Source organism: Saccoglossus kowalevskii, chromosome 2, assembly GCF_978046115.1.
Source record: "Saccoglossus kowalevskii chromosome 2, keSacKowa6.1, whole genome shotgun sequence".
NCBI classification, from domain to species: domain Eukaryota; kingdom Metazoa; phylum Hemichordata; class Enteropneusta; family Harrimaniidae; genus Saccoglossus; species Saccoglossus kowalevskii.
In genome coordinates, this window is record NC_140642.1 from 8,725,792 (window position 1) to 8,741,021 (window position 15,230).

Consider the following 15,230-nt stretch of genomic DNA (forward strand, 5'->3'; position numbering starts at 1 on the left):
TGCATAGATACATCATCCATGTCACAATCAATAAACAGATGTATTTTTTTCATCGTACTATCATAAGATTTTATGCGCAACTATTAGAAATGTATTAATTAGTACAATTAGTACAGTTTTGTATAATAAATTTATGGTAGTATATGCAAGATAATGTTTGAGTACATTATTGTTTCAAATATATGACTTAAATATATATTATTTTAATGCAACATACGGTACATACAGTACTCGTGGATCTGCAGAAAATCTGGATTTTCACCCTCAGTTGTGTTTGGTTTGTATGATTATTGAGACCAATTCTATGTTTGATAGTAGCATGTAAAGCATATATGTACAATCAATCAATCAATTTTTATTCACACTAAACTCAATCCCCCAGAGGGAAAGAAATAGTTACAAATAACAAATTCAGAAGAAAAAGATCACTGATAAAGTAAAACAGAAACAAAACTGAAAGCGAAAACAATTGTATGCCAAGTATCATGTATCTGAATCTTGAAATACGAGTGCAACAACACACACTGTAGACTGCTGGATACAATAACACAGCAGCAGGAGCTATTTTTGACAAGCTCATAAAACCTCTGCAGTTGAACAGTTGAGAGCAAATCAACAAAACTGACCTTGAACTACAAAGAACCATTCTGTTATATTTGTATTCTAGAAACACAAATCCTATTTATAACAGCATAAAAGATGCATTCGACAATGCACATTATGAATGATGAAAAAAACATATTTATATTACTGAGTGAACTGAAAACATTATGTACATATAGCTTGTATTTTTTATTATTAAAGTATTTTATTATCATTATTATTATTAGATACTAGTATTCAATATTTTGTGTGTAAGGAATCAATATGACCCAGCTGTAATATTTGAATATATGCCAAATTATTACAAAGTCTGAGAATTTTTTACATAAAAGCTTGAATATTGACCTAGTTATGTTCAGGATATATTATGGTCTCAAATAAGCCATTATTTTCTTTTGTATGGCATCTCACTTTCAGTACAAAAAGAACACAAGTTTCCTAGAGATGGACCACAGCTGAACAATGAAATGAAGAAGTAAAATGATACACAGTTTGAAAACCCTAGACTATATATTTAATTATCATACATATGTATATAAGCTATGATTAAAATAAAATATTAAAGCTATGAATAGATAACATATTATTTTGAAATATGAATAAATAGTAAATCCAGACTCCAGAATTTTTTAAGGTAGCGAGAAGGGTTTTGTGACGTTTTTAAATAAAACATTCTCTGTCTGTGGTCTCGTTCAGAACAGAAATTTAGGTTATATATATCAAAAGACTAAGTATAGAGGTGCAAGTTCGCACAAACTGGACAGACATTGTTTACATAATTATCACTTGACATCAAAAATGGCGAACCTTGTAAAAATGACTAAGTCCGCGATTGCATGAGCACACTGCGGAATTTCCTGGTGAAATTTACGTCATAGATTGTCCGTAATCAAGTCCATTGAAATGCGTCTCCGATAATCAAAAGACCTATTATTCCGATTTCTATGCAGGTTTGTTTTTTTGTCCCCAAATTATTTCATACTTAGCACCTTTAACAGACTATTATTCTGTGACAAAGCATTTTCTTTAAAAACCCAGACATATTTCGCACCATCATTATCTTTTGAACGATAACTGCGAGTTTGAATGTCCTAGTCCGAACGCACTTGATTTGGCGGCGGTCCCAATGAGTCGTACTCGATCAAAACTTCAACTCGAGAAAAACGCGAAAAACAGTTTTGGTTAATAAAATACTGTAGATTTGCTGCATTATTATAAATATACACTAAAAATGGCCAAACATATTAACCACTGACATCATAGAACTCATAAAGAGTGTCAGATAATGAATAATTTCAAGCTCGAGCGTGAAAAATGAAGAAAACTGCTGGCATTTGAGTTCGTACTCCAGGAACGTTCGGGTTTTCCATTGTTATGCAAACGAACAACGAGGGATAATCCTCTGACAAACATTACTGTCCCACTGTACACGCTGACAGTTTACAAACAAGCTAATCCTTCAAGTGTCTCTGATAAGACAACTAATAAAACGGTTTTCATGGTGAAACAAAATGGACGATGTTTGAAAAAAAATTGCTGTGTCAGAGTGCGACACTGAGTGGCAGATTTTTCTTTGCCTCGTCTGTCAACGCTTTCTTTCTTTTCTTCACCATTGCGTTAGAAAAAAATTGTATTAGTAAAATAGAATATTGACTTGGAAAATAAAATGATTTAAAAGAAAGTTGTGCAAAGTTACAGTACTCCTTTTGCACAACCTCCCGCCCGCTTCCGCTTTCCAATCACCTTTTTCTCTCGCCTTTGCGACCGCTTGTTGAATTCGACCGGACAATTTCCGCTTTATTTTTGACCGAGCAAACCGCGAAATATCACCGCCCACCTGCTCGCTCGCGCGCATTTAAAATTCAGACTAACAGAATAATTTCCGAGGTTCACATTGTCTTATAATTGTCTTTCTGGTTTTTATAGATGTTGAACAGCTGACAAAAGTTCAAATACTTTTTGTTTTAACTATCTATAATTATATGCACGCAACCTGACCCTTTGACCTCGATTTGGCTTGGACTGAATATTTTATTTTAAACAATATTCTGACGTGAAATACAAAATGTATTTCAACACAAGTACGACATGGTTCTTTCCTGATTGTCGAGTCTTCGCAATGTGTTTTGTATAATTATTGTTGTTTTCCCCCGATGCTGAAGGACCGTAAAGCTAAATGGCAGTTACATACATGGGCTGTGTGAAAGAAAATATTTCTAAGCCTAAAATAAAACCTAATATTACACCTCTTTGTGTATTTGTTAATTTTACACATGTTTGTCATGACAGTATGTTTGTAAATATCTAGAAAAATCTCGTCTTTCGTTGATAATTTTGATTGTTTGTTTGGAATGTCAATCCCCGTTGGTTTCTCCATACTGAGTTCAGGTAGGGCGTCGATCAACACCGTGACAATCAGCCGAGAGAAGACAAACATTGACCGTAATTCATGGGGATCATGTCCGTAATTTGTGGGCTGAAACCCCAAATAATTAAACAAGTATTATTATTTTAATATATATTTTATTTTACATTGCAAAACTAAACCATGCCCAAAACAGAGTTAGAGTTGTTCGCGGTGAAACAACCGCATTGAAGACGATGCAACTTCAACTAGCTATTTTTTACCTTGAAATAAAAAATATAAAAATTCGAAGAGCATCAGGGAAAATATTAATAATCATCCTTATCAATCGCTTGCTTTATTTTATTCGAATCCATGAAATTCACGATTTTTTTTACATTTGTTGGCAACTTCCGCGCTAAAAAAAATGAAAATGTGGGTGTGGTTATCTTGCGAAGTCCTGTTGATAATACGGACAAATATGGTTCTGTGACCCAGGTCGTGCTCCGATCAGGTGACTCTCAGCCAATCAATGATGTTGTAACAAAGCATATTTGACGCAAATTGAAGGGTCGTCGTACCATCCAATCTCCGGCGTCGATTCACATAGTTTTTTGTGCTGTGACAGGCTTCAAAATTATTCGCTGAAAAACATATATTTTGACAAACTGATGGAGTTTGACCTTAGTTCAAAAAGAAAATACTAGGCTAAGATACATTAGAGTTCATGCGAATCAGTTTTCTCTGCAAGTTGTGAAATAAAGTAAACCAGAGTAGGGTCGATGATTTTCAGCCTTGAAGGACTTCCGTGTGAATCCTGAGTTTCGAATTGTTCATCGACTGGCCACCAAATAGTTATGGCTATAACTAAATTTGACACGTTTTTCTTTTAAGCCCAATAAATTATTCATATATGTCAAGCTCGATTTTTTCAGGGCATATGGCCGTTTTTAGTCGAAAATATTTTTTGTGGGAACACTTTTACGGTACGTATACGGTATAGACCGAACTCATTCAATGATCGTGACTTAATTTTAAAAATTGAATGTCAAATTTTGGATGTGGATTCGGTATTGTTATTTTTGGAATTAATCACTAACATTTCCTCGTTTCTCTGCTCTGTCAAAAGGAGTTACCTAGGCTTTTTTCACGTAACTGTAACAAGCACCCAAAACACGTAACAAGAGGTCCCAGTTCAGTTGCTTTCACGATACAAGTGTAATACAACTATTAGTCTAAGATTTGAAGTGTCGTTCAGAATGTAATAATAGTTAATACTAGTTGTATGTTCACACTTTACTATCAAAACCACCATTTCGACCACCCATGTGCCAGTGATCAGTGTTTGAGCGAGCGGTCAATGTTTTCAATGAGCGAACGAGCGGAACAAAAACGCGATTAAAATGCGGTCGGTTTCCGGTCGGACAAGACTGCGTGGTCGGAAATTAAGCGATAAGCGGTCGATGTAAAAGCGGAAAGTTGGGCGAAATGAGTACTGTATGACCATGTTTCTCCGACGAAGTCTCGACTGGCATTAGTTGTGTTCACGTTACACGAAGTACGGGCTAAGATTTAAGCTGATTTAGGCTTATCTAGCATATTTGCATTTTGGCTAGACCCAATTGCGTCCACGCACAGGGAGTGCCAGTCGTTAGCACGGGCTAAGGGGTGCCATTAGTCAGTGACCTTTGGTAAGTCGCTATTTACGAACGAAAAATGGATGACACGCGCTAGGTTCTGCTGCTGGCATGTTTCGTTCTAATTTTGAAGCGACATGCACAGGAACGCGAGAGAAGACTGACCCAACTTATTTGGATGCACATAAACAGTATACAACGGGCGTAACAGAATACGGAGTTTTATTAATGCATGTCGCAGACAGCGAACCAAATTTTGTTTGTCTACGATTGGAGCTGCTGTAAGCTCTACTACTACAGTGACCCGATTAGTGTGGAAGCGAGCGTGGAGTAATGACTGGTGGAATAGTGTCGTTATACGAACATGGGACAATTTTCACACCCAAAGGTCACCGCAGAGGGCGCTTAGCCCTGGGCTAAGCGTTCGTGCATACTTCGTTAGCTCGTGCTAAGGTCTAGACCGCGTCTTAAATTCGGATCAGATTTAACCCGTATTTAGCATTCCTTAGCCCGTGCTAAGCGTTCACGCACGTTTTCTTAGCACGGGCTAAGGAATTTGACCTCTTAGCCCATGCTAAGGAGCTGTGCGTGAACGCAACTATTGTTTGCAACTGGAAGCTTATCACCCGTTATATCAGAATCGTCAACAACAGAGTATACAGATAACATGTTATCATTTAAACCCTTTCAAAGATAAACATTATGCAAACATCCACGAAACGCCAGTTGTAGTCTTTTCTGCTAGTGTTTTAAAACACTAATTTGAGCAACGTTATTTCGCAATTTTGATTTTTTGTAAACCTGGGGTGATGTATCAAGGTCTAAAGTAACCGTTTTATCAATTTTTGAAAAATCAAGATAAAAGTGAAAATTTCCCTTTTTGCTACCTTAAGAAGCCAGAGTTTTCTTAATGGTTGAAGTCAAGTACCATCACATAGTCGATATAACCAACAATGACCAAGGAACTAAGCTACAATAAACTGCTTTAAAGATGTATTACCTGATATATTTGGGTTTGTAGCATTTGACATATGTAAGTAGAATGTGTCGTATATTAAATGCAACAATTATGGTGTTCACGAAATATCTGTGTTCGAAATTGTCAGCATTCAAACATTGTGAAGCATTCATGTAGATACAGCTGTGATTTTCGGCAGCTTATGGCATCAAGAAGTCCACATGTGCAACTGACGTCTGTCTAATACTGCCTACCTAATTGTTCAAAATTTTAACCAAGTAAGGGGATTTGTTTGATGACCACTTACTTCTCAAGTTGATCTGTCCCTTTCTTTCTAAATTTATATTAGATTTCAGGTTCTGACACGCATAATTCATGAACACCATAGCTGTTGATTCCAATTCATGGCTCATTTTACTACACATGTAAAAATCTTCAAACAAGTTTAACAGATAATATAGCCTTAATTACTCACAGAGCAGTGAATGGTAAAGTACTGATTTATCAATTATTAGATCAACCACATAAAGCTTTATGTGAAATACTTTTGATGAGAGATTTGTTATAGATAAATTACGTTACAATCTTTATTTCTTTTTTATTAAGAACACACTAGACCAAATAAAATTACCTTTGCATATAGGGATAACATCTGGAAAATATATTCTTCAAGAGCATTTAGGCAAACCCTTGAGGATTGAGGCAATTGTCTTTGATGCCTCTGTAAATTTAACATACATATATGCTTTTTAACATGTACATGTATAATCTTCTTGAAATTAAATATCTTTACTTTATTTGATGCATTTTTTACATATAATATTTGAATCTGTTTTCAGGACTTTATGGACTTTTACCCCTGCCATGAAGTGGTATGGTAGATAAATATTTGGACGATGATTTTAGTCAGTATTATTTGGTGGCTATGAATGAGACAGCACATTGTATAAAACACAAAATACCAGGAAAGAGTTCCTTTTGTACCCCCATCTCTAACCTTAACTCTAACACTCACTCCCAGTTACCCAATTCATTTGTATATGCCCCCTCTAGATAACTATAGATGTCTGTAGGGGAGGGGCATGTACAATTAAATGGGGAGTGCTGGAGGGTAGGGTTAGGATTAGGGTTAGTGATGGGGGGTACAAAAGGAACTCTTTCCAAATACCACATGATACTGACATGCATAAATAGTTTTTGATCCTACTGATTTTGTTTGTATACATGAAGTGTTGGACAAAATGTTTTCCATCATTTTAATTCATGTGTTGCATGTGTTAACATAACATATAAAGATAAGAGTCATAATATCATAATAGTCATGCATATCACAATAGGTAATTTAACATATGCATCACATGTTTTCACTACTAAGATAACCTTAATTGTTCCAGTCTTCACACATACATGTACTTTGTAGACTGAATATTGCATTTACTATTACAACATAATCACAGTACTTTTTATACAGAGGGACTTCTTGTACAGGAGAGTTTTGTTCCAGGTTTTGTATGGATACAGGTCATAAAGCGAAATATTAAGGCTGGCCTAAATAAGTCATGCCTGGGAAGGGGTGCCAGGGCAGGCCCTAATTACAGTACAAACAAGCCATGCATGGGCACAGTCCCCGATAGTTATCTAATTTAAGATATAGTTTTGTTTATAGTTGGAACATTAACATGTCAGTAGATGGATCCAGTAGATGATGCCTGATTAAGATGATTTTTCAACATTAAAATGACATAAATTGACATCTTGTATCAAACGAGTACTTGTCGATATTGAGAAATATTGCTCTAGCAGCATTAATTAAAACAAAATGGCCACCAGTCGGTCATTTTGAATACATCTATTTATCTATAACATGATGTAAAACGAATATATAAAATTTTACCATAATCAGTCAAAGCATATCAGAGATATGGCTCTGGAAGGGCATTCATTTAAACAAAATGGCCACCAGTCAGCCATTTTCAATCTGATCTGAAAAATAATATGACATGCATCAGGAACCCATAATCTCTAATGTATGTAACAAGTTTGAACACAATCCATCCATAAACGCCAAGATCCAGTTCCGAAATGCCAGAAATGCTTGATTTTTGATGATTTTTTTAGCACAAAAATGGCTGCCATTTGGCCATTTTGAATCAGATAGTCAAACCAATATATCTATGTCATGATGTATAATGAATATATAAAATTTGATCATAATCAGTCAAAACATGGCAGAGATATGGCACTAGAACTGCATTTATTAAAACAAATGATGTGCATCAAGGTCCCATAATGTCCAACGTATGTACCAAGTTTGAACAAAATCCATCCATAAATGCCAAGATCCAGTTATGGAATGCCGCCTGAAATAATATTTTCTTTATTTGACAAACATGGGTGTCATATTTAACTGCGATAAACAAAGAGACTATACAGTTTGCTGTATGATAATTATTAATGACAACTTTATCTGATCCTGACTTTATTATTAAAAACTTTTTACTCCATAAATTCTCTTATTCTGAAGTACCCTGTTGTTTATTTGTTAACTAATATATAACTAATTCCTAATTTCCGAGTTACTATTTTTCTCACAAAATTGGATAGAGGGCGTTCCCAAAGTACCCGGATGACAGCCTGTTCAACGTACGTGGTGGGGTTGAAATTTGAGCGGCGTCTGCTGCAAGCAATATACTAGTAGTTACTGTTGCCGAAGTCTAATTTTTTTACAAACGTTTTGCAAGAATTGGTCAAAATGATTAACTGGTATTGTAATGCCCCAGGCTATTCCTCGAGTTCGATTAAAAAGGAAAAAAAACAGCGAAATATCCTGAGATATGACGTAACTTTTCATACATTTCTTTAGTCCAAGAAATCAACACTTCGACGCCAGTGGATTCGAATGCTTCATGGGAACCTGAGTGGACGTCAAAACTATATTCTCGGGTTTGTTCACGGCATTTTCCATCCTGTACCAGTATTTTTTGAGTTCAATAACTGGAGACAGCCGTCTTTCAACCGCAGTTATACATAGATTGAAAAACGAAGACTGTCGGCTTCCTGAGACGAGCGCAAACGAAAACATTGAGCCAGATTTGATGGAAAATTCGCTCGTTGCCTATTCCCACATTGATCTTCTTGTTCATAATCCTTATGATGGCATTTTTGCAAAGTTGAAGTTAAAATTACTACGGAAGGAAAAAACGTGCGTCCATTTATATAACTGCATCTGCTGATCGCCTGGTGAATAAAATATTAAATCAAATTTACACTACACAGTTACAAACACCAGAAACTATTTTAGAGTTTGATTTAATAATAAACCATGGCTTGTAAGGATTTCCCTTCATGGATCATTGCCGAATACACTCTACCATAATGAAAATAAATTCTGTATGCTGTACATGATGAAGCTTTACGGAAATGATGAAATAAATAACCATTATCAAGTTGATATTCTTTCAGTCTGGCTGTTGTCCAGTCACTTTGATGCAACAAATATGCGAACATATCAGCTATTTCAAACGAAGGCAAAGTATGAAGGTTTTCTTGCCAAGTTTTTTACGTTATACAGAGCTGCCAATTTTATCGTCAACTCACCGTGTTTTACTGTACGACGACGACTGTTTGACACTTCTGGATCATCGGTCTCCAAAAGGCGAACATTTAACTCGTTTGCAAACTCAACAAGTTCAAAAAGTTTAGCTTTACGAACATTGCTGCACGTTATACCAAGATCCTGAAGAAATTTGCGGAGTTCTGGAAACTCCGCAAATTTCGTTTTTCCAATCTATTGATTTACACATGTAAGAATACAGAACGTCAATAACGTCAAACAACCCCACTCAGGCTCGTCATCCGGGTATTTGTGGATGTGCCCTCTAGCGGGATTCCGAGGAAAACTAACAACTCGAAAATTAGGAATTGTAGTTTATCTGAATCTACTGTGTTAAATAATCTATATGATGTCATGAGTTTACATGGTAAGAGCTCAACCCCGAGGGTTTATTGGAGCCGAACTTGCCTCGAGTCGGCTTGAGTCAAATGTGTACACATGGCCATTTTCAAACAAAGGGTTCTCGTCGTTCAAATGCAGCAAAGGACAACACTATAAATGAACAAGCCATGCATGGCACAGTCCCCGTTAGTTATCAAATTTAAGATATATAGTTTTGTTTATAGTAATATAGCTGGAATATAACCATGACAGAAATATGATTTTTTAACATTAAAATGATTGACAGTTGTATCTGATCGTCAAACAAGTACATGTCCATATTGAGAGACATTGCTCTGGAACAGCATTCAAAATCAGCCATTTTGATTACATGTATATATATAACGTATAACGAATATATAAAATTTAAATATAATAAGTCAAAGCATTTAAGAGATATGGCTCTAGAAGCCCAATCATTAAAACAAAATGGCCGCCAGTCAGGCATTTTGAATCCAATCTGAAAAATAAAATGACGAGCATCAGGAACCCGTAATGTCTAATGTATGTACCAAGTTTGAACGAAATCCACCCATAAACTGCTTGATATTTGATGATTTTTTAGCACAAAAATAACCACCATTCGGCCATTTTGAATAGGATAGTCAAACCAATATATCTGTTTATCTATGACATGATGTACAATGAATATCTAAAATTTGAAAATATTTTCAGTCAAAACAAGTCGGAGATATGGATCTAGAAGCCCATTCATTAAAACAAAATGGCCGCCAGACAGCCATTTTGAATCCGATCTGAAAAATAAATGATGTGCATCAGGAACCTGTAATGTCTAATATATGTACCAAGTTTGAACGAAATCCATCCATAAATGCCAGAAATGCTTGATATTTGATGATTGTTTAGCACAAAAATGGCCACCATTTGGCCATTTTGAATAGGATCGTCAAACCAGTATATCTGTCTATCTATGACATGATGTATAGTGAATATTTAAAATTTGAACATAATCAGTGAAAGCAAGTCAGAGATATGGCACGAGAACCACATTCATTAATACAAAATGGCCGCCAGTCGGCCATTTTGAATCTTATCTGAAAAACAAAATTATTTGCATCAAGGGCCCATAATGTCTAATGTATATACCAAGTTTGAACAAAATCCATCTATAAACAGCCGAGAAATGGTTGATTTTTACGATTTTTTAGCACAAAAATGGCCGCCATTCGGCCATCTTGAATCAGATTGTAAAACAAAATGATGTGCATCAAGGTCCTATAATGTCTAACGTATATACCAAGTTTGAACAAAATCCATCTGTAAACAGCCAAGAAATGCTTAATTTTGATGATTTTTAGCACAAAAATGGCCGCCATTCGGCCATCTTGAATCAGATCATGAAACAAATTGACGTGCATATGTATAATATCATGTATGATGTATGTGTGAAGTTTGATTGTGATTGGTCCAGGCATTTATAAGATACAGGTCCGGACGCACGCACAGACGCACACACACACGCACGCACACACGCACGCACGCACACACGGAGGTCAAAACATAAGTTTTCAAGTTTTCGGACTGTGTCCGAACGGGGACTAATTATATTTTACATACATGGAACATCCGTATTCTTCAAATGCTCAACAGTAAAAATATGATGCTGTATTCAAATCATACTCATCATACAGAGAATATTTTTACTGTGTGAACTGAACATTACATACGTTTAAGAATTCCTGAATCAAAGTATGATGCGATATAATTCTATTAGCGCATGCGAACCTACCTAGAACGTACCAAGACATGCAACCACGGAAGAAGTCAGCAGCATATTTGAAACAGTTTTTAAAGATAGTGGAGTGAGTGTGGGTGGGTGGGTACAAATGACGGCACCTAAAACGACTAGTCACCGCTATATTGTTCCGAATACCAAAACAGCAACATTGCCAGTTAAGTTGCTGACTGGTTTTACTAAGTGCACTTGGAGATCATTTCGCGATTAGAACAAGTTGGGTCATTCCAACCTCAACAAGATAAGTCAAACTATTAGTTGGGGACTCAGACACATTTGAATATAAATAGAAGATCACGATGAATAATATATTTTATTCAATCTTACACATTCGTATATAATAAATGGCAAAGTTATGTATTTACACAGTATGAAATGTCTGGACACAGGCGATGGTGTGTCTGGTGCATGTCAGTTTAGTCGAACTGCGCAACCTTGTAAAAGTAGTTTGCGCAGTGACCAGTTCTGATCATGTATTAATCTTGAGATGCGCATAACAAACCAGTCAGCAACTTAGCTGGCAATGTTGATGTTCGGAACAATAAGGTGGCTGAGAAACATGGATTTCCAGTTGAAAAAGATGATTTTTCACACAAAATGGACTGAAATAGAGATGGTACGTGTGTGTTTTACTGAATAAATATGACTGCAAGTTTTTCAACTCCCAAAATACCCCCCCCCCCAAAAAAAATTTTTTAAATATTACGCTATAGCCAAAGATAATTTGCACGTTCGTTTTTCTTGCTTCGACAGAATAATGTGCAAATTTTCAGAGGCTGGTACGAGTAAGTTGAATGATGATGGCAGATTTATTGAGGGAAATTTTTACGTTGTGAGTTGGAAACATTGATGTTTTTAATATTTTGACCAATTGAATGGAAACTCTTCAAAACACAATATCATTGAAAATACAACAGAATATCATAGAGATTATGTAATAACCTTAAGGGGGCACTTTCAGTTAAGCCTAATCTCACAACAAATTTACTTTCTGTATTAAAATTACAATGGATGACAAAAGATAGATTAACTTTGAAACAACATTAAACAATAGTGTCCCCTGATTCTATGATGCAGTGCAATCCATAGGATTCCCCTTTAAGCATACAGTACAGTATAGTATGGTTAATACAGTACTGTCATTGAAATATTACAGAGTAGTGGTTATCTTTGTCTTCTTGTGTACAGATTGCGTGTAATAAACCAATCACATACGAATTAAATATTGCACAGGTTGCATATTCTATACTGGATTTATTACTATTACAAGATTTTGGATTCCTATTATTATGACACCAAAGAGATATGAATTTAGTGGTTATATGTCTACAGAAATAGTGTTTTATGCCCCGAAAACAGAGATGAGACAGCTAAGATAACAAATGACAACGGAGAAGCATGTTCCTGCATCCCCCAATTGCAATCTCAAAAAATATGCAAATATGATTTTTATCATAATTCTATTTTTTACCCTTGACCTTTGAATGGTATACAATGAAAAGGTCTCTTCCCAATATTTACATATCACAGAATGACAATGCACAATGAATCCTTAGCCAGATTGCAAGAGCAAGAATTCAATTTAGAGTCTCAGTTTATATCAATGCGCCATAGTCATCTTCACAGCTGCTACATTTTGTACATGCTTGATTCATTGCTAATAAAGGGCTTGACATGGCTATTTTATCTACATTGTATATCTATTGCATAAATGTGTTCAGAAATACATAAATAATATACAGTCTAAGTTTGTGCCCTTAGTATAAAAGACAAATATATGTACCTAGTGCATCTGTTTACATATGACAATGAATATATGAATAAAATACACCCTCCCACCAGCAGACCCTTGCACAATGTTTTGTTTTGAAAGTGAGGCTGCTGACCTCTGGATTAGAAAATTTCATAATTGTCACAAAAATAGACTACTTTCTGTTAAGATATTAACCTTTCAGATTCCCATACATGTGTAACTCTCACTAAATGAATACTGTCATTATGCAAAATAATCTGCATTCATTGACTAAGTAGTGATTCTTTCAAATATATTAATGTATTATGGACTGAAGGAATAACAGCATATACAAACTATTTTGCTATAATTGCCAAGAAGTAACCTGTTCTTACCAGAGTTCCATCTGCTGATTCTATAAGAGGCTTCAGTTCCTCCAGATCTTCCTCCGCCTTCAAAATAAACATTATTATCACATTAAAAAAATTATTCAAAAAATATACCAGTATTATTTGTGTGCATCAATAAGGCGTACATTGTTAAACAGCTGTAGTTTACAATAGATTTTGATAATAAATGACATGCGCAATATTTAAATATTTTTGAATTACAATGTTTTTAGATAAAAAATTTTTTTTAAATTATCAAACCGGTATTTACCTTGTCCCACTCGCCGTCCATGACGTGAGATCGGAATTTCGCCGCTGACGGATGTTCCAGGCGACAACCGGACTCTGCCATGAGTTGATCAACTGTCCGGCTATAAATGAAAGAGAATAAACATTCAGAAATAATTTGTCTTTTACCTCTCCGAGATAAAAACAGAGACATATAGCACTGGCAAAATACTTCAAGATGGCGACGGTAGATCAACATTTAAACTCACTTGAGACCTAGCATCCTTAGATGCTGCCCTATAAGTCTGACGATTTCCTTGTCATTTTGACTGACTATTTTGACGTTTGGACTAATAGTAGTATCTTGATCTGCGGCATCAGTGGCGGCGATTTCGCCATTACTTGCCGTGGCTCCGTTTGTAAAGTCATTGGTGTCTCCATTGTGCTGAGCGGACGGGGAGCCATTGGCAGAGTGCATGGCGGCGACCAGACGTTGTTTTTTCGGCGGTGGCGGAGACAACCCACCGTTATCTGAATCCGAGGAGGAGGCCAGTATGTCTTCAAAACAACCGTTGATATAATCGCTTCTATATGAACAATATACAACAACAAAAATGGTATAAAATATTAGCGTTTTACGCAGCCGACCAAACAACAACAACAACGCAGAATGAAAATCTATTTCGGCTTTATGTTGTTGAGTGACGTCACTGAAACCTACAGCTGACTGGAGCACTGTGGGAAATTCCAACACAGACATTTTAACGAAAAACTGAAGAATTGTATAGTTTTGTGCGTTTTTAGGTCAACTCACGGTTTGTGTAACATCCTGGATGGAAAAAACTTGACTGCGCACGAAAGAGTATGGAATCTTTAACGATGGTTCAACTCATGGAATACACCTGTACCTCAACCTGCAGTGCACACACGTAAGGCGATCGACGCATCCATCTGAAAATCGAAATCAGATGGACTGAGACAGCAACAGTTACCACTTAATTATTTTGAATTTATTGAAATCAAGGATTTCGTTATCGATTTGAATTATAGTCCGGATTACCTAAATTATATCTGTTAATTTTCAAGCCTTCTCACCCCGAGGAACGTCCCATGTGTTATAAATTGAAGTTTATTATGCCTTGACACTGTGACGCACGTGAACAACTAACGTTTTATATTATCATAATAGTAGTGACAATCAATCATTGTTATTATTTTTTATTAGCTTTTAAAAAAGTGTTTGTTCTACGTTTTCTTTCATGTAATTCAAGTTTCTACATGTATTTGTAATTGACAAGTTGGTCGGTCGGGACACGTAACGACCCGAGCGTCCGGTCGGTTTATCGACCAATATTTGGTAATAATAATAACTTTATTGTCAACCTATCTCCATTGAGATCTGGACTAACATACAATAAAGATTAAAATATATATTTAAAATACAAAAAATACAACAACAATAAATAAAAGTATAACGGGAAAAAAAATATCTGTTAAAAAAAGTCTTTAACAAAGTAGTAAATAAATAGTTTAAATGTAAGAATGCATTATATTTTCAGGGCAGCTGGCAATCTCTGCATATTTTCTTT

General features: G+C 35.7%; 1 protein-coding gene across 1 annotated transcript in view; it reads right to left on the reverse strand.

Annotated features, from left to right (window-relative positions):
• LOC100368138 (WD repeat-containing protein 26-like) overlaps positions 1-14,352 on the reverse strand; it is a 48,569-nt gene extending 34,217 nt beyond the window's left edge. Inside the window, exons 1-3 of the mRNA XM_085490750.1 lie at positions 13,911-14,352; positions 13,685-13,784; positions 13,420-13,476 (exon numbers count right to left, since the gene is read on the reverse strand). Of these exons, the coding sequence (XP_085346876.1) occupies positions 13,420-13,476; positions 13,685-13,784; positions 13,911-14,119 (366 nt within the window). The 5' untranslated portion in view covers positions 14,120-14,352. The remainder of the gene's footprint in view (positions 1-13,419; positions 13,477-13,684; positions 13,785-13,910) is intronic.
• Positions 14,353-15,230: the final 878 nt, after the last annotated feature.